General features: G+C 47.1%; 2 protein-coding genes across 14 annotated transcripts in view; both read left to right on the plus strand.

The window, feature by feature from the left end:
- Positions 1 to 2,771, plus strand: part of LOC100542571 (uncharacterized) — a 55,853-nt gene extending 53,082 nt beyond the window's left edge. For 6 of the 10 annotated variants that reach the window (XM_085229618.1, XM_085229658.1, XM_085229628.1 and 3 more), the window contains one exon: positions 273 to 2,771. In XM_085229618.1, the coding sequence (XP_085085744.1) occupies positions 287 to 1,705 (1,419 nt within the window). In that variant the 5' untranslated portion in view covers positions 273 to 286 and the 3' untranslated portion in view covers positions 1,706 to 2,771. The remainder of the gene's footprint in view (positions 1 to 272) is intronic. The other 4 variants (XM_085229669.1, XM_085229688.1, XM_085229680.1 and 1 more) reach the window with 1 other exon arrangement.
- On the plus strand, positions 1,729 to 22,513 carry DDX11 (DEAD/H-box helicase 11). Of its 4 annotated transcripts, XM_085229583.1 has the most exons (27): positions 1,732 to 2,891; positions 3,249 to 3,383; positions 3,747 to 3,983; positions 4,327 to 4,413; positions 7,340 to 7,497; positions 8,647 to 8,698; positions 9,231 to 9,338; positions 9,868 to 9,955; positions 10,454 to 10,656; positions 11,281 to 11,433; positions 11,520 to 11,566; positions 12,486 to 12,565; positions 13,800 to 13,844; positions 13,972 to 14,039; positions 14,565 to 14,603; positions 14,824 to 14,947; positions 15,364 to 15,498; positions 15,962 to 16,074; positions 16,865 to 16,937; positions 17,277 to 17,380; positions 18,140 to 18,289; positions 20,244 to 20,312; positions 20,487 to 20,587; positions 21,007 to 21,091; positions 21,691 to 21,766; positions 21,942 to 22,096; positions 22,217 to 22,513. In XM_085229583.1, the coding sequence occupies exons 1-27, from the start codon at positions 2,787 to 2,789 to the stop codon at positions 22,238 to 22,240; spliced, it is 2,814 nt and encodes a 937-aa protein (XP_085085709.1). In that variant the 5' UTR covers positions 1,732 to 2,786; the 3' UTR covers positions 22,241 to 22,513. The 4 variants fall into 4 exon arrangements, with proteins under 4 accessions (XP_085085703.1, XP_085085709.1, XP_085085700.1 ...); XM_085229577.1 differs by having other exon boundaries at positions 1,729 to 2,891; positions 21,942 to 22,513; XM_085229574.1 differs by lacking the exon at positions 1,732 to 2,891 and adding an exon at positions 2,905 to 3,145 and having other exon boundaries at positions 9,231 to 9,445; positions 9,810 to 9,955; positions 21,942 to 22,513.

The following is a 22,513-nucleotide window of genomic DNA, read 5'->3' on the forward strand; positions in this document are numbered from 1 at the left end:
CTCGATTAATAAAATAGTTTATCATTCCGTTCAGTTGCCTATCTGTTCTGTAGACAAATTCTAGATACAATTTGCTGCAGAATACGCCTGGTTTTCTTTCTGCAAAGAAGAAAAGTACTCTGCTTATCAGGGGATGATGTTTCTGTGGTGCTGTCTTCCTTGTGCTTCCTTCCTGGTTAAGCATGGGAATGCTGGAGAACAGCAGTGATTCACAGAGAACAGGAAGAGAAATGGAGAGGCTTATTCATCGCTAGTTCCTCTGTTCACCCCAGCAGGTGGCCAGACCATGGGTGACATACAGAAGGCTCAACCTCATCAGGAAAGGCCTGCAAGAGCTGACTTGCACCCGTTCACCTCCAGAAGGCCCACTACAGATACTCTCCAGGACTCTGATGAAAGACCAGACTGCAAGCAGGAGCTGGAGATGGAAAATGAGGTGAAGCTGTCTTTTGTAAAGAGGCAGAGAAAGGCAGCTCCCTCTGTCATGGCAGTGTGGGAGTGCGAGGGTGGTGACACTCCCATGGGCAAGGTGGTCCTTGCTGGGGACAGGCCAGACACTCCAGCGTGTGGGAATGGCACCATTTGGATTCAGCAGGTGGGAGAGAAAACCTACGAGTGTTCCGAATGTGGGAAGAACTTCAGCCGGAGCTCGTATCTCAGCCAGCACCAGAGGATCCACCTGGCAGAGAAACCCTTCAGCTGCTCTGAATGTGGGAAGAGTTTCACCCGCAACTCGGACCTGATCAAACACCAGCGGATCCACACAGGTGAGAAGCCCTACCAGTGTAACGAGTGTGAGAAGACCTTCAGCCAGAGGTCCAATGTGATCAGGCACCAGCGGACCCACACGGGAGAGAGACACTACCAGTGCAGTGAGTGCGGGAAGAGCTTCAGCCAGAACTCGCATCTCATCGTCCATCAGAGAAGCCACAAAGGAGAGAAACCATTTCATTGCCCTCGGTGTGAGAAAAGCTTCAGCGACCGCTCCTCCCTTATCATACACCGGAGGGTCCACACTGGAGAGAAGCCCCACAAGTGCCAGGTATGCGGGAAATGCTTTCGGGACAGCTCAGCCATCATTCGGCATCACAGGATCCATACAGGAGAGAAACCCTACAAGTGCACGGAATGTGGGAAAACCTTCCGCCAGAGCTCCTCGCTGGTGACCCACATGCGGACGCATACGGGTGAGAAACCCTACAAATGCCCTGTGTGTGGGAAGAGCTTTAGCCAGAGCTCAGCACTCACCACACATCGCCGCATCCACGGGGGAGAGGTGTTGCCCCTGTACCATGGCAGCCTCTTGCCCAGCCCCTACCAGTGTGCTGAGTGTGGCAGGCGGTGCAGTGACCACCCCACTCTCATCAAGCACCAGACAACGCATGCGGAGGAGCGGCCCTACATCTGTGTGGAGTGTGGGGACAGCTTCCGTCGGAGCTCAGCACTCAATGTCCACTTGAGGATCCACCGTGGGGAGAGACCCTACAAATGTGAGGAATGTGGGAAAACCTTCCGGCATAGCTCAGCTTTGGGTGCACACTTGAGGATCCATGCGGGATCCAAGCCCTACGAGTGCGCTGAGTGTGGGAAAAGCTTCCGGAAAAGCTCGACGCTTAAAGTGCATTTGAAAATCCATGTGGCCAAGAAACCTTATAAATGTACTGTGGGTAGGAGGACTCTCTCTTCCTGCTCTCTTCTCCCATAGGTTGGTTGGAGCAGGAAACAAGAGCAGAATTTGATTGTGGCTGAAGGCACATGAAAAACATGGGTACTGAGAATTACAGTGGCAAAAGGCTAAGGAGACACCGTAGCAGCTTTAGTGTCAGGGCTGGGTGCTTAACCCCAGTGGTATGTTAAATTATGAGGTCAGGGAGCTCTTCCTAGGAACTGCGTACTGGTGGTTTAGAAAGAGTACTGAGCTGAGGGGAGACCAAGTTCCATGTAATTTGGGGACTGTGAGTATGTGGTAGAATACAAGCAGAAGAATTGGGCTTTCAAAATAACTTTTCCACAAAGTGAAAGATCAAATTTAAAAGGTCCAACTTGGCTCTCATTAAAAACTCCAGCTTGTTAGGCACTGCAGTAGACTTAGAAACTCATATTTTCCATTAACATGGTGAGTTGACCCCGTATTTGAGCAGGCACTTCCAATTCCTTGAGTCCAAAACTGAGGAGCTGAACCTCAAACCGTTCTGTTTTTCAGTCCTCTGTTCCAAATCCTACATGGGATGATGAATTCCTACCTCCATACACCTACATCTGGGTGACAAAATGGCTGAGTAAAGCAAAACTGACGGAGCTGTTCCCAGAAGACTTAATGTGCAAGCACAGCCAGTTGGAACACTGCCCATTAATGGTGTTGGGCAGCTTTGTCCTCCTTGTTTTTTAACACCTTCCTGTAAGGGACATTAACAAAATGTGGGCAAAACAGTGGCCTTACTTTGTTTAACCAAAAAAAAAAAAAAAAAAAAAAGGTTCCCCCTAGATGTGTGTGTGTTATACTTAGCATGTATGATGGGTTCCTACTGGTAGTCAGGAGACTGTTTGCAATTTTGTAGTCCTTTTTGTGAGAGAACTCTTCTTCAGCTCCCTATTGTTTGTGCTTTAGTAACGTGTAAAGCTCGGTGTTAAGTTAGGAATTCGAGCTTTAAGTTAGGAATTCCTATATTACACGTAGTGCTGTGGTAATGACTGCGTTACAGAAACCTCTGTATTGCTGTGTTTTGCTATGAGGGATGTGTTTCCATCCTAAATAAACCTTTTTTCTTTTTTTTTTCTTTCTCTGTATGATGCTGTTTTGTGTCACTGTGTATGCATACATGGGAACGGAGAAGAGAAGGTTATGGAAGAGACCTCATTGCGGCTTTCCAGTGCTTGTGGGGAGCTTACAAGTAGGAGGGCGCCGACTTTATACACAGCCCGGCGGTGAAAGGACGAGGGGGGCTGGCTTCAAACCAACAGAGGGGAGGTTTAAGTTAGATGTTAGGGGAAATCCTCCACTCAGCATCAGCCCAGCCGCCGGGCCCGCCTTGCCGGGCACCTTCCGCCTCTTTCGGCCGTCCCCGCGCGTCACGGGAAGCGGGCGGGGCTCCCGCGGCGCTCGTTTCGAAGCGGGGAGGCCGGAATGGATGGCGGGACGGCGGAGGTGGGCGGCGGGCTGGCGGCTGGGAGGTGGCAGGGAGCGGGCTGTGGGAGGGAGCGGGCGGGTGTTGTCCGATGTCCGCTCACGGCTGTCTGTGTGCCCGCAGGCGGTGAGCGGCCCGGGTCGGGCCAGCTTCCCATTTCCCTACACGCCGTACCGCATCCAGGAGCAGTTCATGGCAGCGCTGTACGCTGCGCTGGAGGCCGGGCGGGTCGGGATCTTCGAGAGCCCCACGGGCACGGTGAGCAGCGGGGGGGGGGGATAGAGACACCGTGACGGGGCTGCTTGCAGCGTGGTGCTCAGAGTGGTGCTTGGGGAGAGGGAGCAGGGCAGACCAGGCTCATTCGTTGCACAAGCACGGGATCTGGGTTCCTGTTATAAGGTGTGTTAGCCACATCTGTGGTGCCAGTTTTGGAATTGTGGGGACAAAACACAGAAAGAGGTGCCACTTGCAGGGTCATAAAGTGCAACATCAGTATCTCTGTGCATGGCCTTGGCCTGGTCCCACTCAGCTGGAACCACCGCCAGGTGCTTCTCTTGTGTGGAGGAGCTGGTTACAGCAGTGACACCGAGTGTGGCTTGTGCTCTTTGTTTCCAATACCAGGGAAAGTCACTGAGCCTCATCTGCGGGGCCCTCTCCTGGCTCCGAGACTTTGAGGAGAAGAAGCAGCAGGAGGAGGCACGGCTTCTGGCTCCAGAGGGTAGTGGGCAGGAAGAGAAGCAGCCCCTGGTTTCTGGTGGGCCGACGTGTCCAAACAGCAGGGATGCATCTGGGGAACCGGACTGGATCACGGCGTTTGTGCAGAAGAAAGAAGAGCAGGATTTGGTGCACAGACTGAAGGTTGAGAAATGCTCATGTGTAAAGAAGGGGGGAAATAGCAAGGTGTGAGGAGCAGGATGGGTGACATCATGGGTGGTGACTTGGTGATCATCACCTTTGACAGGACTCTGTGTCACTTAAGAGGGATGAGGCACGAGGATGTAAGTTGCATGAAGTATAGGATAGCTGCTGTCAACATAGCAACATTCATAGGCATGTAAGGACAAAGGAACTGCTGACAGTTTTGTTTCAGAGTTGGATTATTTTTATTTTATTTTATTTTCCTGGGTAAAAGGAAAATAATTATGCCTGTTCTGTAGGACTAAATGGACTTCATCCTTCCATCATTCTCCCTTCATTTCAGGAGGAGCAGATCAGGAGGAAAAAGCGAGAAGAACGTCTTGAGAAAATCCGCCATAATGTACAGTTAAAATATGCAGCAAAGAGGAAGGTGAGTTGGCCTGCAGAGGTTAGAATCACAGTATCATAGAATCGTACAATGGCTTGGGTTGCAAGGGATCTCAAAGACCATCTAGTTCCAACCCTTTGCCATGGGTAGGACTGCCACCCCAGGGCAAGGGCCCCATCCAGGCTGGTCCTGAACACCAGAGATAAGGCACCCACATTTTCTCTGGGTAGCCCATGGCAGTGTCTCACCACCCTCTCAATGTAAAACTTTCCCCCGATGTCTAATCTAACTCTCCCTTCCTTTAGTTTAAAACCATTTACTTTAAAACCCCCTCTTAAAAACCTTCAGTTTAACCTCCCCTCTTCTAATTTAAAACCTTTAGTTTAAACCATTTTGCTTTGTCTTAATAATTTCAAGTGTTGGTCATACTTGCTTGTACATGTGACTTGTCTCTATATTGTCCAGCCCCTGTGTTTGGGGAGCTCTTTGTACTGGATTGCTGAATTGGCTCTCTGAAATTTTTGATTAGGTTATCTTTTCAAAGTACAGATGTAAAAAGCAACCTGTGCTTAGAGAATTTTCTGTGGCAACACGTGTGTGTGGATTAAAAGAATGTCTGTTCTGATGGCTTATTTGCTTTTAAGTGTTAATATTTGGGGTTTTTGGAAAGCTCTTTCTTACATAAGCATGTGTGGACACTACTTCTGGAATAAAACCTGTAGAACCGAGATTGAATTTAAGACTGTAGGAACTGAAGACCCCTCCAAAAAAAAGCAAGGTCAGGCTTTGGTTGTACTCACCACTGTACTTGTTTACCTTCATAGATATTGTCTCCCACAGTATTCTCCTGGGGAAGCTGGCAGCCCACGGCTTGGACAGGTACACTGTTTGCTGGGTAAAGAACTGGCTGGAGGGCCAGGCCCAGAGAGCGGTGGTGAATGGAGCTAAATCTAGCTGGAAGCCAGTCATGAGTGGTGTTGTTCCCCAGGGGTCAGTACTGTCCTTACTGATGATCTGAATGAGAGGATTGAGTGTACCCTCAGTAAGTTTGCATATGACACCAAGTTGGGAGAGAGTATTGGATGTGCCTCAGGGTAGGAATGCCCTACAGAGGGATCTGGACAGGCTGGATCACTGGGCTGTGGCCGATTGCATGAGCTTCAATCAGGCCAAGTTGCAGGACTTGCATTTTAGTCACAACTCCATGCAATGCTACAGGCTTGGGGCATAGTGGCTGGAAAGCTGCATGGAGGAAAAGGATCTGGAGGTGTGAGTCGACACTGAGCTGAACATAAGCCAGCAGTGTGCCCAGGTGTCCAAGAAAGCCAACAGCATCCTAGCTTGGATGAGAAAACAGTGCAGTTAGCAGGAGCAGGGAGGAGACTGTCCCTCTGCACTCAGCTCTGGTGAGGCAGCAACTTGTGTGCTGTGTTCAGTTTTGGGCCCCTCGCTACAATAAAGACATTGAGGTGCTGGAGTGTGTCTGAAGAAGGTGAAGGGTCTGGAACACAGGTCTTATGGGAGGCAGCAGAGGGAACTGTGATTGTTCAGCCTGGAGAAGAAGAGGCTCAGGGGAGACCTTATCACTTCCTATGACCTGAAAGGAGGCTGTGGTGTGGGGGGGGTTGGCCACCTCTTCTAGGTAACAGCCTCAAGTTGCACCAGGGGAGGCTGAGGTTGGGTATTAGGAAACATTTCTTCTCAGAAGGAGTGGTGCTGCACTGGCACAGGCTGCCCAGGCTGCGGTGGAGTCACTGTTCCTGGAGGTGTTCAAGAACCGTGTGGATGTGGCAGTAAGGGAGCGAGCATGGTGCTGTTGGGTTGGAGTTGGACCGGATGATCTTAGAGATCTTTTCCAACCTTAATGATTCTGTAATTCTGTGTAAATGTAATTGTATTGTTCGGAAGTGTCTCTTTTCTACACAAAGAAAGTTGACAAGTATTTTTCTGCCATTTAATTGAGTGATCTGGCTCCAATAACCTTAACTTGAAGAGCTTTTTGATGCTGTGAGTTAATCTTCCTAGAAATACCCACTTCAAGTCCCTAAACAGGCACTTATAAGGCAGCCAGGCTGTTTGTGTACTCCATCTCAAGTGCTATGTCAACTCCTGACAAAAGGATGTAGCATAAATATCAAAGGTTCAGAGGTGAATGGTGAATCAAAACCAAGTAGAACAAAGAACTTCTTTCTCTTAAAGGAGAATGAAAAGCATGGGAAATGAGAAACGTGATAAAAAGGACAAAGGCAAATTTCAGAAACACCGTACAGATTTGGAAAAGCAGGTATTTCAGCTACCCCTGTAAACTGCCTTTCTTTATCATGCCACAGTGATGGAATGCTCATGAAAGTTAGAACATACTGTCTTCAGACTGAAGAAGGAACTTTTCTTTGTCAGGACAGAAAATTAATAAAAAACTATTCTTCAACAGTTTAATAGAATTTGTGCAGAGGGATAGACCTGTGTTAGAATAAGGACCACGCAATGGGGGAAAAAACAAGAACAAGAGAAAACTTGTGCTCTGTATTCTAAAGCAGGTATTGAGTTTATTGTAGCCTTAGGTTAACTGTGGGTTATTTGATTACGCCTTTATGTGTTTGCTTGGTTGTTGGTTTTTTTATTTACACAGTTTCTTTCCGAGGCAGTCATTTTTATAGGCTAATTTAAGCAACTAATCCTGGATTATAGGCATATGGTCACTTCAGGAGTTAGGTGTTTAGAGGGTCCTTTGCACAGAAGGCTTTGATGTGGGCAAGTCTTTGGTTGCTGCTGTCACCTGCACTGTGTGGCGCTGAACTGCTTCAAGTAGTTGTGGTGTGTTTGCTTGTCCTGCTGGGGATACACACAGCAATCCCTCCTCTGTGCTGTGGGGAAGGGACTGAGCTGTCCTCTGAACTGCAGGTGGCATAAAGTGATGCAAGTGCTGCTTCTCTGTGTGAGAAATAATGAGATGGTGTGCTCCTTTCAGAGATCTGAGGAGGATGAGATGAAGCGCCTTCTTCAGCTCAGCAAAGAGATTCTGTCAGAGGGAACTGGAGCAGCTGTCCCAGAGCAGCTGGATCACAATGAGGAGGAGCTGATTCTTGCTGAATATGAGAGTGACGAGGAAAAGAAAGTGGCATCTGGGTAAGGACAGGGGCTGAGGGGGATTCCCTGTCAAAGAAATGTCTTATTATCATTTTTGGCTTGCCTTAATTGAAGGGACTTCAGCTGTTCAGCAGTGACTGCTTTCTTAAGCATCTTATGCTGTTGGATATATAGGTGGTTCTATCTTATGCACATCTGGAGTTTCTCCCCCATTGAAGCTGTGGTACTGATTGGTTGGTAGGTTGTTTTTTCATTAGGATTCTCTTTTTTTTCTTTTTTTTTTTTTTGGTTGTTGTTGCTTTTTTTCCACTCACTGTCATCAGCCTCAAGTGTCTTCTGAGAAGGCAGTCTTTCTTAAAATGCATGACAACCTTTTTCCATGTCTGTTTCCCAGAGAGTGCCTCTGGATGCTGGGTGAATGCCTTGAGATGAACTTTGCATTAGAAAAGCAAAATGCTCCTGAAGGCATCAAAGGAAACTATCAGTTCTGCAGATTAGCAATGGCATCTTTTGATATTCTGAAGGGAGAGAAGGTCACATTTCTGAAGACTGAGCTGCAGCACGAAAACCAAGTGCACACTTTTCTCTAACATACAACTGTTCTTTTGGCGTTATGCAGAAAGCCAGAAGCCAGAGTTTTCAGCAAGAAAAGTCAAATACATCTAAAATACAAATTTACTAATTAGTATCTAGACAGATCCTCCTGCCTTAAAATCGCAAAGCATTTAAGCTACATATAAATGAAGCAGTTACTAAGCATTAAGCTGCTGTTGCCTTTGAGGAATTGTATGGCAGCTAAATATCTTCCTGAAACTTTTTCTTCTTCATGCAGCAGCTTGAGGGTGGTAAATTGTCTCTAAGGGGAATGCTTTATAAAAATAAATAAATAAGCACACCAAAGGATAGTATAGCTCTGATTAGTTTATGCCTGGGGCTTAGAAAACACCAGATTCTTAATTTTTTTTTTATCTTAAAAGATGCTTCTTGAAGTTGCTAAAGACGCAACCCTACAGACACTTTTCTTTTAAAGAGCAAAGCTTGGCACGATGTGCCCACCTATAGTATTCTTAGAAAGTCATTTTTTCTCTTACGTCCTGATGACACAAGCACCTCCCTTGAGGTAGAGCATCCTTTGTTTCTAACTCCCAGTGACTGAAAGGAAACTCTTTGGGCTTTGTCTTTTCTTAGGCTGGAGGAAGATGATGATGATGATGATTTGGAAGAAGAGCATGTGACAAAGGTGAGATGAGGAGGGTATTTTGTGCCACCTTATACAATAGTGTGAGAGAATTATAGCTTCCTTGCACCCTTCCCAGGGTAATGCAGTATGGAAGGATTTGGAAGGATTTAGGAAGTGGCATCCGTGGACTGCCAAGTTTGTTGATAATAGCAACCAGTTCTGCTGTTCTCATCTCCTTCTGGGTTATACTGGCTGCCTAAGCAGTTTGCTCTGCTAACATCGCTGAAATTTTTCTGTGGCTTGCTGCAAGAAGCACATATTCATCACTCTACAACAACCAGTCCCAGTTATTATAAGGCCTTGGAAAATTCAATGGAAATGAAGGACAAATGCACAGCAGAAAGTAAAGATAAGGCTGTTGGCTTTGGCAGTTGTACAGTGACATTCCAGCATATGCCTTCCTTTGTGTTTTGAAGGCTTGAGCAAGATTAATGTTGCTGAGGTGCTTGGCTGCCTCCCTGCAGGATTGGTTGTAGAATAGGAGGTTGGCTTCCATATTCTTCTCATCTTTCTTCCATCTTCCTCATTGCAGATTTACTACTGCAGCCGCACTCACTCCCAGTTGTCTCAGTTTGTGCATGAAGTGCAGAAAAGTCCTTTTGGCAAAGACACGCGTCTGGTCTCCTTGGGATCCAGGCAGGTATGTGGTATGGTCACAAAGGACCCAGAGTGTGTGTTCATTCATACGAAGGACTTTGCTAGGAGGTGTGTGGATGTGACACCTCAGAAGGCATCTCAGGGACTGAGGTGAGTCTTCCATTGGAAAAGCTATTTTTGTGTCGTGATACAGATTCATGCAACATACCTTTTTCTGTGAGCTGTTTGGCCATTTGCCCTTTGATGTAAATGCAGATGTCTGTTTTCCCTCTTCTGATGTGGAAGATTATAGATGCCTGAGTCACTGGGAAGGCACTCTTTTAGATATTAATTCTGCTAGCATTTCTTTAGAAGTTGTGTAGCAGCGAGCCATCTGAGGACACCTTTCTTCATTTTCTCTCCTTACTGATTTCTTTTGGGGTTTTGAGCATGCTTGTTGCAGCAGCTACACAACGTGCCTGACTTCTGGTTTGGAATCTGGCCTGGAATTGCTTTACATAAGTCTATTTTACAGCAAAGAGTGCGCACTGAGCACTCTTCGACCTGCCGTCCCCTCTCTTTGCATGTCTAAGAACCTGTGTGTGAATGAGGAGGTGCGCCGCTTGGGGGCTCTGCAGCTCATCAATGACCGCTGCACTGAGATGCAAAAGAACAAACACGGTATGAGCACTTCAGCACGGGGAAGCAATGGCTGATAAAGCTGGTGGGGGTGAGAGGCTGCAGGCAGTGCATTCTGCCAGTCGGTTCTAGGAAGAGAGCAGTAGGAGTCTGAAAAGGTGAAAAGGGCAAGCTGAGGAAGCAGAGCTAGAGATCCTTAGTGCTTTTACCTTTTGTACTCCAGGTTAGCACACCAAGACCTGTATGTATTTGCTGAGTGTCTTGCATTGGTCGGGACTTGTGCAATGGAAGGATGCTTGTCTTTGTAACTTACTGCTAGAAATGTGGGGAAATGTCACATGAGTAAATCTAACCAGCAAGAGCAGTGTCCACAGTGAGGGTGGAAATGTCACTGCTTTCATACTCCTTCAATAGATGATGGGTCAAATACTCATGGCAGAGCCTGCTTTGAAGTTCAGAAAGTACCACTACCAGGGTACAAAGAAGTGAGTTTAGATTTTTCAGTGGTACTCATGGCTTGCTTTTGATTTCTGCTGTCAGAAAAGAAGAGTGATGCAGAGGTTGAAGGGAAGAAGAGACGTGTGAGTCGCACTGTGTGCCCATTTTATTCCTACGAACAAATGCAGTTTCTCCGTGATGAAGTTCTAGTGGAAGTGAAGGATATCGAGCAATTGGTGACTTTGGGAAAGGAGACCAAAGCCTGTCCCTATTATGGGAGTCGATACGCTATTCCTGCTGCTCAGGTAAGGTGTGGACACCGCTCAGGGAATCAGTGCCAGGATCTCTAAGAATAAACCAATTACTAAAGCAAACCAGCACTTTGTTGCACAGTGTTTTTGGAGTCTGTAAAGAGGTTGTGTTTCTGTCAGGTTTAGCTTTGCTGAAAAAGAAAAGGAAAGTGAGAGTATCTCTTTCAAGCTAGTAGGGAGGCTGTAAGCGTGTGTCAGTTTTGGGTCAAGCATTCTGAAATACTTAAAATGTTCAGTAACTGAGGTGATACAGGCACATGGCTGTAGTCTTAGGATTTGCCAGTGCTCTTCCTTGCTTGGTTCTCTGTCAAAAGACAGGCTTTCACTCCTTAGAAGGAGATTAGGAAAGTAACTTGCTGTTGCACTTCTAGGCTGCTCTTATAATAATTATTTGGGGGTCAAACTAGTTCAGGAATCAGTATGCACAATCATTTTCCCTCAACTTACCTCTCAAGGACATTCTTCCATCTCTTTTGCTATTTCTCCCATAATGAGAGTAAGTAACTTGATGAAATGCTGCAAGGCCATCTGAGGTAGGCCTATTATGAGCTGCTGGTGAGAGCTCTAAGTCCATCCGGATGAGAGCTGGAATCAGAGCAGCGTGTGCTTCCCCTGTAGCTGGTGGTGCTGCCCTACCAGATGCTCTTGCATGAGGCCACCAGGAACGCTGCAGGGATCATCCTGAAGGACCAGGTTGTAATCATCGACGAGGCCCACAACCTCATAGACACCATCACCTGTATCCATAGCGCGGAGGTCAGTGGCTCTCAGGTGAGTCATGGCCTGGCCTGTTAACTGTGGGTGAGCACCCTTTCTCGACTCCTCTATAATACCAGCTCTGCTTTTTGTTCTTGTAGCTGTGCTGTGCCCACTCCCAGCTGCTGCAGTACATGGAGCGATACAGGTGAGGATCTCAGAGAAGAGTGTAACAGCAGCAGGCAGCATGGATGCTGTGACTTGTCTCACGTCTGCAAGGCCTTTCTTGCTTTTTCCCAGAGGAAGGTTATTTGCATTAATGCTTCTGAGATGAAAAGCCACTTGCATCATTATCTCTGTCTAGAACCCATCTAAGTCAGACTCCTGGGGCTGGTATTAAGCAGTGAGAAAGGGGATACCCTGAGGATTCTGGCTTTTCCTTACACTCTGTTTCTTTCCCAATCTCTCTCTAATCATTCCTGCTTTGTGATGCAGAGTTATGAAAGCTCCAGTCTTTCATCTGCTGGATCTTAACCTTTTGTGGGCTGACTGGCATTATAGAAGAGGCAGGAAGCTCTGAGGAGGAGGAAGCTCTGTGTTTTTTGACTGTGACCAAATCTCACATCTTGGCATACCTGCAGTGGCTGATTATTGTGCTCAGTGCTAATCACTGAATTTGCACAATGTTATCACGGCAGAGACATGGGGATCACTGCCATTGTAATTTGTGTGTGAGAGATAAAGGCGTCTGTAGGAACAGCCAAGTGCTTGGGCTGCATGGGTGAGTGCTTGGGGGTGGCTGTCAGTAGGGTGTTCGGAGCCCTGTCACAAACAGGGAGTGTGAGCAAATGTCTTATGTAGGGCACAGCTGATGGCTTGTTCAAGGTTATCAGGAAGCCTTTGTGAAGCCTGAAAGTAGGGCCAAGTGCCACGTAGCAGAATCTTCCTAACTGCTTCTTCACAGTTCCCCAGCATATAGATCTTCTCTACTGCTGTCTGGTTCTTTTCTGCCCCAAATTAAGGGAAGTTCAGTTACTTGTCTCTGCAGCTTAGGGAGCTGTGTGTTAGTCCTTGAAGATGTTTTGGAGCCTAATACCTTCTTTTTTTTTTTTTCTTTTTCTTCACAGTAAACGTTTGAAGGCAAAGAACTTGATGTACATTAAGCAGATCCTGTATTTGCTGGAGCGGTTTGTAGTCATGCTGGGAGGTAAGCAAGCCATTTCTCTCTCTGTGGATACTTAGAAACTCAGAGACATCTGCTGTTCCTTCGGAGCACTGTCCCTCCTGCTCCTGCACAGGCTGTGAGGAGTTGCTGTTCATGTTTGATGCCAGTATTATCATTCCGCAGCCTGTTTTATAACATGAGGATATGGTGTCTGCCTGAACCCCTCTCTTTTTTCATTAGCTGAGGAGCAGAGGCTGATGCTGTAAGTTGGTAGGAGCAGTTCCCCTCTTCCTGTGTGAATGGGGAGGTGGTGTGGTCCAAAGTGAGGAATACAGCGAGTGTGACAGTAATCAGCACTGCACAAAAGCTGCACAGAATAGTCTTCCTGTGTCATCTGATGGCAAGACCTCTTCCTGTGGCAGGCATGCCTCTGCAGAGTGATTTTATCTTTTTTCTTCTTTTCTTGAAAGGTGCCTTTCCTTTCTGTGATTTTTAAATTTACTGGCATTTGTGTGGCTCCTCTCCTGTAACGCACTGTCTTCTATACATCAGTGTGCCTTAAGGAGAGCCCTCCATAACCTCTTACACAGGAAAAAAACAGCTCTTTGGTGCAGGAGCATGTTGGTGCTCTGTGTCCTTCTCTTAGATGAGAACTTCTGTCCCTGCCAGTCTTCCCTTCCCGACACTGGGCTCAATGCTTTCATTAGCCTGCAGCCTGAGTACAGCTTCATGATTGAGGCTGCAATGTGAATTGTGAGGTGGGTGTTAAACACTGGCACATAAAGCACAGTGAATGGCAGCAATTAATACTGTTCTGTCTGTCAGGATCTGAGCGTGGAACTGTCCTCAAGTTTTCCCCTCATCTCAATCACCTGTCAGCCTGTGCGCCTCCCGGTGCTGCATTGAGGAGGGGTGAGGGATGCATTGCAGTCCCTGTCCCTTCATCTTTGCAGCATGATCGTGTGAGCATTTGTATGCACCCGCCCTACCTGCTGCCTCCTGCTACAGAAGGAATGTAGGTGGCATTTCTTAGGATGCAGCAGCACGCTTGTCCTACAGTGTGGGGCTATCCTGCAAGGGAAAGAAAAGCTGAGTGGGAGCTGTCATTTTCTCTGCATAGCTACTTCTTCCAGATGTGAAATTGATTCGTGATTCTTTGGAGGTTTTTTTTTGTACTTATGCTGTGCTTTCGGCTCAGTTGTTTGCTTAAGTTCCTTGTTTAACATTAAGACAGACTCATAGTAAGCCTTCCTTTAATTGTTTTCATATTTTGCAGGAAATGTGAACCAAAATCCTAGTTGCCAGGCAGTTTCCCAAACAGGTAAAACTGTAGCAAACACCACTGGGCAGGGTCGTGGATGTGGGCAGTTAGGGGCTGCAGCTCATAAGGCCCAGCAACCGATAAGTTGTTTGTTTGTTTGTTTTTTCCTTTTGTCTTTTTCTTTTAGGGACAGAGCTGAAATCCATCAACGACTTCCTATTTCAGAGCCAGATTGACAATATCAACCTCTTCAAGGTAAGCACAAGTGTCTTCTGTAGGGTGCAGCTCATGGCTTATGCAAGGTTATCAGGAAGCCATTGTGAGAGCTGGAAGTAGGGTCAAGTGCCACATGGCAGTATCTACTTTCTAGCATCTTGCCCATGCTTCCCTGTTATACAGAACTCTTCTGCTACTATCTGGTTAGCAGTGCATTAAAGCTGGATGGGTGATCTTGGCAGAGGAAAACAAGCAATTAAATGCATGCGAGTGCAGATCTGTCTGTAGGCAAAGCCAAACTGTAAAGGTTAAGGGTAAAGAAACACTACTACTCTAGTAACCTAACCCATCCCTCAAATCTCCAAACACTGTGCTTTAACCAAAGAGATTCCCACTCTAGAAGCAGTGTCTTTGTAATAAATTGTCTCACAAAGAACTGTCCACCGCTCCCCAAGAGAACAGCAAGCACAGCAAGTTTATCTCCCTGCTGGGTACAGACTGAGGGCAACAGGATGGGAGGCAGGATGCTGAGCACCAGTTATTTTTGCTGTCTTTTTCCAACAGGTGCAGCGTTACTGTGAGAAGAGCCTCATCAGTAGGAAGGTACTGCTCCTGCAGCTTTATGGTCAACAACATTCAATGACTTGTTTGGTTTTGATTTGATGGGTGGGAAAAATAATGGGATTTTGCTGATAGATTCTTATTGGGCTGGTTTGTGAACACCTGCCAAGGAACCTTATCTCTAACAGGCCAGAAAACCTGTTTCTGTCTTATCTGTTTTGTGCTGCTGGTTGTCTTAGTCTTTCTGGCTTTTGCTTGGCAGCTTTTTGGATTTGTGGAGCGATACGGCAATCCTGCCCCAGCCGTGAAGACCAACAAGGAGAACCAGAAGTTGGCTGGTTTGCAGAACTTTCTTATGACTCTCCAGCAGGGATCTTATAAGGAGGGTGAGTTCAGACATCCTCCACTTGTGCATTTATGAACAAAGTGAGGACATGGAACGTGCATCTGCATAGGGAAAGAGGAGGGCAGAACCAAAGAGTGAGAGAATACAGGAGGTGTACTGCAGAGGTGTTTTTAATATATCTGACTAGATGACTTTGGCAATTATACATCTGATTAGATCTCCTGAGGTCCCTACCAAGTGGAGTGACGTGACTGTGTTTATACTGAATGCACTTAAGATTTGCACTTTTGTGACCTGCTGGCTCTGCAACCTGAGCTATTGTGGGTAACTGTTTAGTGGTGCCAGCTACAAAACTAGATCGCTTTTTTTTTTTTGTTGCTGTTAGCAATGACATGGAACTGTCTTTAGAAGTGTAGCCTGCACTGCCTGCCTCTCTCTTTCTCTTCTGGCAATTAGGCCCTCTCCAGAGCCCTCCCGTGGAGGCTGACAACGACCAGCTCCGAGCTGCCTCTCCTCTGATGCACATTGAGGGATTTCTCTCAGCCCTCACGAACGCAAATGAAGATGGTCGAGTCATTCTCAATAGGCAAGGTATTGGAATAGGAGAGCTGGTGAGAGGAGATGTGACTTACACACAGGCCGTTTCATTGGCAGGAGGGATGCAACTGTGAGCCTGCAGTCCTACCAGAACGCACCTGTGCAGCCTTGATTAAAGCTGGCAGGCTCAGGCTGTACAAGGGCTCTCATGATTCCAAAGGAATTCTTACCAAGGGCACTGTGGCTAGGGCTTGCTCCCAAGCAAGCTCCCACTTTGGATGTTGGTTTTTATCTTGGTCTTTTATCTAGTGTGCCTCTTCACAGCTCCAGGAAGTCTAGGAAATGAAAAGAAACTTCGAGGTTGTCATTACCCATTGCTGCCATGGCAGCATTGAATAGCAGGACCTTGTTTTGAGAGGTGGGGGGATCTGCCAGAGTGTCTAGGGCAAGAGGAAGTATCTCTTGTATCCCTGTTTGTCACGAGTAGTTCACAATGCTGCCTCTCTTTTTTTTCCAGGCACTATTGGTCAGAGCAGCCTCAAATTCCTCTTGCTGAATCCAGCTGTCCACTTTGCCAAGGTGGTGAAAGAATGTCGTGCTGTAATCATTGCTGGGGGCACCATGCAGCCGGTGAGGGAATAAGGACATCTCTGGTGCTATCTACAAGGAGGCAGGGAAAGAGCTTAGTCCCACTGGGACTGCTCTTCTCGCTTCCTGTGTTGTGTGTGGGAAAAGACTTCTCCTATGCCTCCTCCATTCCTGTTTCTGGGTAGGAATGTCCTGAAATCTTCTCTTTACTCTTGTGAAGACAAGGGATGGAAGAAAGTTGTGAAGTGCAGGACCTTGGAGAAGCAGTGGTCTTCTTTTGGAAGGCCTCCACTCCAACTTCGAACCCTTCTGTCTGCAACTCGGAGAGAGGGTATAGCTGCAATCCACAATGTGGATTGTACAGTGCTTGGGAGTCCTGGTAGTGGACTTTTGGGCCTGGGGAGGTCTGAAATTGGAGCATGATGAGTGGAGAGAGGAGGGGTTCTACACAGGGAACTTGACCCACACAGAAGGCCACAGCAAGGCTCAGGAGCATGGGCGCTAAAAGGCACTTTGCCTGCATTTCATGCTGCCTGTTCTGCTTGGGCCAGCTTGAGGTTCTGTTCCTGAGCACTTGGCTTAGCCTGAGCAGAAGACAGCAAGGCAGGGGCACAGAAGGTCCCACAACCCTGGGAGCAGAGTATGGCTGCTGGCTGAGCATTTTCATGCCCTAGGTTTTCACATCATGGAGAAAGCTCATCTCCTTTCCTTGCTGGCAGCCCCCCTTACTGAGCTCATCAGCTCTCTGAATGCTGATGCTCAAGGAGCAATACCAGGGCTGTTGCTGCAGTGCCCCTTGGAACTTCACCTCTCTCTGGCTTGTGGTCCACAGGTGGCTGATTTCCGGGAGCAGCTGCTGTCCTGTGCTGGTGTGGATCCTGCACGCATCATGGAGTTCTCTTGTGGTAAGTGTGCTGGGGGAAAAGGCAGGGGTTATAGTCTGTGTTGGACTATGCCATCAGTGCAGTTTTGTCAGCACTCTAAGCAACATGGTATCTATTCTAGAAATTATGGCAACAGACCTCAGGGGTGTTTGTTCTCTCCCACTGAGCTCCTCTTGGCTGGCAGCAGTAGATAGCACCTTGCCTTCTTCCCAGGGGCTTGAGAAGCAGAGGCCAGAGCAGCTGAGTGCCTAGTCAGACAAACACATGCCTGTGTCACTGTGCGCAGGTGATGCTGTTCAGCTAGCACTGTTGGTGCACAGGGCAGCTATGTTGACTCTCACTTGTTTTTTTTGTCTCCAGGACACGTAATCCCTCCAGAAAATATTTTACCCATAGTCCTCTGCAGTGGTCCTTCCAACCAGCAGCTGGAGTTCACCTACCAGACAAGAGACCTGCCCCAGATGGTCAGTCTTCCTTTGCTCCCTTCTGAAGTGTCTCTCTCTTTTTTTTTTTTTTTTTGGTTCACTTGCCAATGTTTCATAGTACTTTCCAAAAGGTGTGATGATCAAAAGCCATGGGAGGGACAATACGTGGGATTTGGGGCTGGTGTGTTGCCAGGTAATTGGGAAAGAGGATCGTGGTGTTGAGCTGCCTGCTCAGAAGAACCTCTTGGAGGCAAGGAAGACTAGCAGCTGTTTGGCTGTACTGAGATCCTGCATTTGTGTGCTAGACACCAGAAAGAGGTCTGACTACTTCCCAGATTGGAGGACTCTGTCAGTGGAGCAGACAGTGCCCTGTGGAGTGCAGCCCTAAGCACAGGGATAGTATCAGATATTTCTGCACTTCTCCCTTCCTTTGCTCAGTCAGCACCCAGCACAAGGTGCTGGGTCTGCTCTGAATCCCACCAGATGTGCTAGCTAGCTCTCCACACCTCTTTTAGTATGAGACATTTCCATCCACTGGACAACAGACACAGACCCTCTAGAGTGACCACTGCTCCACACTGGCAATGTAAACTGAATTAGGAGGAGAAGCCAAGCAGTGAACAGCTTTTTGGCAATTTCCAGCTCCCTTAGCAGCACTCAGCCTCACGTATTTCCCACATTTTTCCTCCACCAATGCATGTCATAGGGGAGGTGTGATCCTGGGATCGTGCGCAGAATTGGAGCAGCATTCGCTAGAGCTCCTGTCAGCTGCAGTATGCTCTTGTCTCTCTCTTGCAGATGGATGAGACAGGCCGAATCCTCTGCAACCTGTGCAACGTGGTCCCAGGGGGTGTGGTGTGCTTCTTCCCCTCCTATGACTATGAGAAGCAGGTGTATGCTCACTGGGAGAAAACAGGGCTGCTCACCCGCCTGGCAACTAAGAAGAAGGTAATTGTGCAGCCAGGGGCAGTTGGTACTGCAAATAGGAGCTTCAAAAGTCAAACAATTATCTATGCATTACAGGCCTCTTCCTGAGTTGTTCTCATACTCTGCACAGCAGAGCAGAACGGATGTTTATCTAGCCAATCCCTCCAGTAATGAATAAATGATACTTCCCGGGCGGCTGATCACGAAGCTGGGATCTAAATTAGATTAAATGCAGCTATAGATTCTTTAAGCATGCAGTCTGTAGTGGCCATGGGGGGAGACAGTCTTCACTTTCTGTAGCCAGTGAGCTTGTTCCCTTGCAGCTGGGGAGCTGTTTGAGTTGAGCTGCTACAGGGAATTGGTTTTTCCCAGGCTCAGCTGTTTGTCCCTTGACCACAGACCAGCATGGCCAAGGGGCAGATAGAACTGTACTAGCCTGCAATTCATAGGACAAATGTTATTATTTTTCTGGTAGAAGTGTAGAGCTGAAAACTGAAAGATGAGCAGTGGTGACTGCTTTTGGAAGAGCAATGAGAAACATTAAATAGGGAGATCACTGCAGATATGAAATCTGTATAAGTACTGTCCCAGGTACTTGAAGGTTGGGTATTGCTGAAGTTCAGGCAGTCTGACTGTCCTAGAGGGAGAGGCAGGGACTTTGGTCATGTGCTAGGAAAAAAGAAAAGAGAATGACAGACACCTTATTATGTGATTTCTCTTTTATCAAAAGCTAATAACTTACCACATACCAAACTAGCAGAGCACAGTATTTCACAGCCTTGGTGCAGGCATTCTGGCATGTGGATCTGCCTGTAGGTTTTTGTGGTGGAAACACCACGCTTCATCATCTCCACATGTTTGCACAGCTGTCATTCAAAATGTCTTTCAGGTGCGTTCTGTGGGAGTCCTTATTTTTTGTCTGGCATCTCCAAGGGCTCACACCGCAGTCGTGCCGCTTCCTCTGCCTTTCAGCTGATCTGTTCTTGTTTGGCCTTTGCAGTCTCCAGCAAATTGGATATGCGTTAGCAAAGCAATTTGGTAGCAGTGCAGAGAGTGTGACTTTCAGCTGCCTACACACAAGATCATATCATAGAAGAGGAAGGTTAAAGTCTTTCCTGAGGTGGCTGTGGTGAGATCACACTGAGATTCTATTTAAATTACAGAGGAAAAATTAATTTAAGTCAGAGGATTAAATAGCTACTGTTTAATGAAATAAATAGATTTAGCTTATATTTGTAATTGCCAGTTACTTTTCTACTGAAAGACTGCCTCTGGCTGGTAAAATGCTCACAGCACTCCTTGCTAACCAAAAGAAAATGCATCCTGCAGGTTCTTTACTGTCACAGAAAGGATAGATGTTGCATTTCTTGTTTACCAGAACAATAAGTTGTGATTTAAGCCAAGGTGCAGCATCTATTGAGATTTAGGCTCAATTAATTGCAAAGGCTTTCAGTAACCTGTTAGCTTATAATTCCATTAGGGATGCTGGAATAACACAAAATAATATTACTCTGTGCATAGAAAACTAATATATTTCCTGGGCAAAGGAACCATTACATGGAATTAACTGGTGATTCAAATTAATTGGTCCAATCACTGTCTTCCAAGACCTTGCAGCTGAGGGTCTCTCCAGCCTGCTACGCCTCTATCTGGAAGAAGGGCATGTGCTTTCCAGCCTCTCATCTCTCGGATGACTTCTGAGTTCTTGCAGCATTAGACAAAGCTGCCTAAGCTGGAAGGGAATGTTGGAGGGCAGGAGAAGCTGCTGCTCCCTTCAGAGCCCAGCCGAGAAGTGCTGTAGTGAACATGCCCTGCTTTTCCAGGGGTAGAGGGGAAAGGTGCTGGTTAAGTGGTTTTCTTACAGTTAACTTGCCCTTTCCTGGTCTTAGTTCCATGTGTTATTTATTAGCATGTGAATAAAATGATCTGTTTTGTTGTTGCTTCCCGACGCTGCAACTGATGCACTGTGTGACAGATCTTTCAGGAGCCTAAGAAAGCCAACCAGGTGGAGCAGGTGCTGGTGGAGTATGCCAAGTGCATAAAGGTAAGTGGAGCTGGCGGGGTGGTGGGAGTGAATCATCTCATCTGTGGATGGGAGCACTGGTAAAGAGGACATTGCAGCTGTTAGCTGGGAAAGAGGGCTGTAGTCCAGGTGTGTGTTTCTGAAGCACAGAAATCTTCCCTGCTCTGGTCTAAGTTGTTGGTCCCTCTCTCGCAGCGGTGCAGCCAGGCTGGAGGCCAGATGACGGGGGCCCTGCTGCTTTCTGTAGTTGGAGGCAAAATGAGTGAAGGGATCAACTTCTCGGATGACCTGGGAAGGTAAGGTGGCTGCTTCTTTTGAGGTGAGCACTTGGCTGTAGTGCAGTGACTCCGAGCAGGATGGACACATCGGTACTTGCATAGATAGAAAGTCTGGGGATCACGTGGCTTGGGCTGATGCTCGAGCCAATGGGACAGAGTCTGCAGGTAATGTAAAACTCACTTGTCCAGTGTACTTTTCATGTGAGTGATGCAGTTAGGCTTGCTGTGCTAGATAATTCCTTGTTCTGGCACCCTGAATCCCTCTGCAGCTTCCAGTTCAGAGTGTGCTTGTCAGACTATTGTGTTTTACTGCTGCCTTTGGTCTTTAAGGCTGGCTGTCTTTCAGGGGTACAGTGACCTCTAATTTATCAGTCTGTTGGCAAAGTGCTTTAGGATGAGACATAAAGAATAATGCGGTCCTCCCTCACCCCTTGCAGGTGTGTGATTATGGTGGGAATGCCTTACCCCAACATTAAATCTCCAGAGCTTCAAGAGAAAATGACTTGGCTCGATAAAACAATGGTAACAGACACTTACACCTCTGCTTTTTTTACCTCTGATTTTCACTACTAACTTCCCTCCTGGCACCCGAGTTCCACTGTTGCCTTCAAAGACTCCTTTTTCCTTTGAGCTTTTCCATGTTTCTCAAACTGTGGTAATGGGAGCACAGCCATCCCCATACTGAATTTGTACAGTAAGACCTATGCACAGGGGTCAGTGGAGAGAAGCAACATCAGGGCTCCCTGGGAAGTGAGTTCCAAGGGGAACTATGTCCCTTCACAGCAGAGGAGGTGTCAAGGCAGTAGAAGGTGTATGCCAGGCTCACTTCTTTTGGTGTACTTGTTCTTGCTGCCCACTGGAGATGCTGTTCCTGAGCAGCAAGGCACAAGCTCTCTGCTTTCAATGGGGCCTTAGGCTGGCTCTCTGTGACTGCTCAAAATCATTTTCTAAAACTGCAGCTTTTCTTCTGTCTGTTCCTTGCACTCAGCTTGGGATCTGTGTGGATACCCACTCATTCTGCCAGGATAAAAGTATTTGTTTACCTCACTTCTTCATTAAGACTCTCCCTAATTTGATTAACATCAGCCTTGTATTCACTCTGACCTATTTCTCCTTTCTAGCCAAGAGCTGCTAGCCAGGCACCTAGCAAAGTGCTGATTGAAAACCTGTGCATGAAGGCAGTAAACCAGTCAATAGGTAATTCATCCTTCCTTGAACAGGCGGGGGGATACAAAATGTGACTGAATCAAAGCAGGGTGGGAAAAAGAAAGCAGAACCAATCATTCTGAGTACAGATGATGCATATGAGCTTACTTGCCTGGGAACAAACAGCTCAGTAATGCAGTTTAACACAGCTGCACACTCTGTACAGGAAGAGCCATTCGCCACCAGAAGGACTTTGCAAGCATCCTGCTCCTGGACCACAGGTACTCACGCCCTGCCATCCTTAACAAGCTGCCACAGTGGATCAGGGAGAGAACCCAGGTCAAGCCTGCCTTTGGATCAGCTTTTGCAGAGTTAAGAAAGGTCAGAACTTTTTTCTCACATACTGCTGCAGAAATTATTTCCCACTGTATTCACTTGTACTTTCTTCAAACCTTCAGTTTGGTGCTTTAGTATTAGTTACCTGGTTTCATGTGTTCCTAGTTCCACCGAGGGAAATCAGACTGATGCAGACCAGAGAAGCGGGCTGTAGGTCAACTCTGTGATCCACACCTTTTGAAGAAGACCCAAAGCAACGCGGGTTCCTGTTTTTCTGTTCCAAGTGGTTTGTTAATCTCCTCTCTGCCCCCTTTGTTTGTTGTTCAGTATGAGCACTCGGCCTTCACCACCACAGCCAGGAGGGAAACCAGCTGCAGGACACTAGTGAAGGTAGCAGGAGGCTTCTATTTGTTTACAGCTGTGAAGTTTTTATTTAAGTTTATTAAATATTTTTAACCCAGA

Source organism: Meleagris gallopavo, chromosome 1 (genome assembly GCF_905368555.1).
Source record: "Meleagris gallopavo chromosome 1, MGAL_WU_HG_1.1, whole genome shotgun sequence".
NCBI classification, from domain to species: Eukaryota; Metazoa; Chordata; class Aves; order Galliformes; family Phasianidae; genus Meleagris; species Meleagris gallopavo.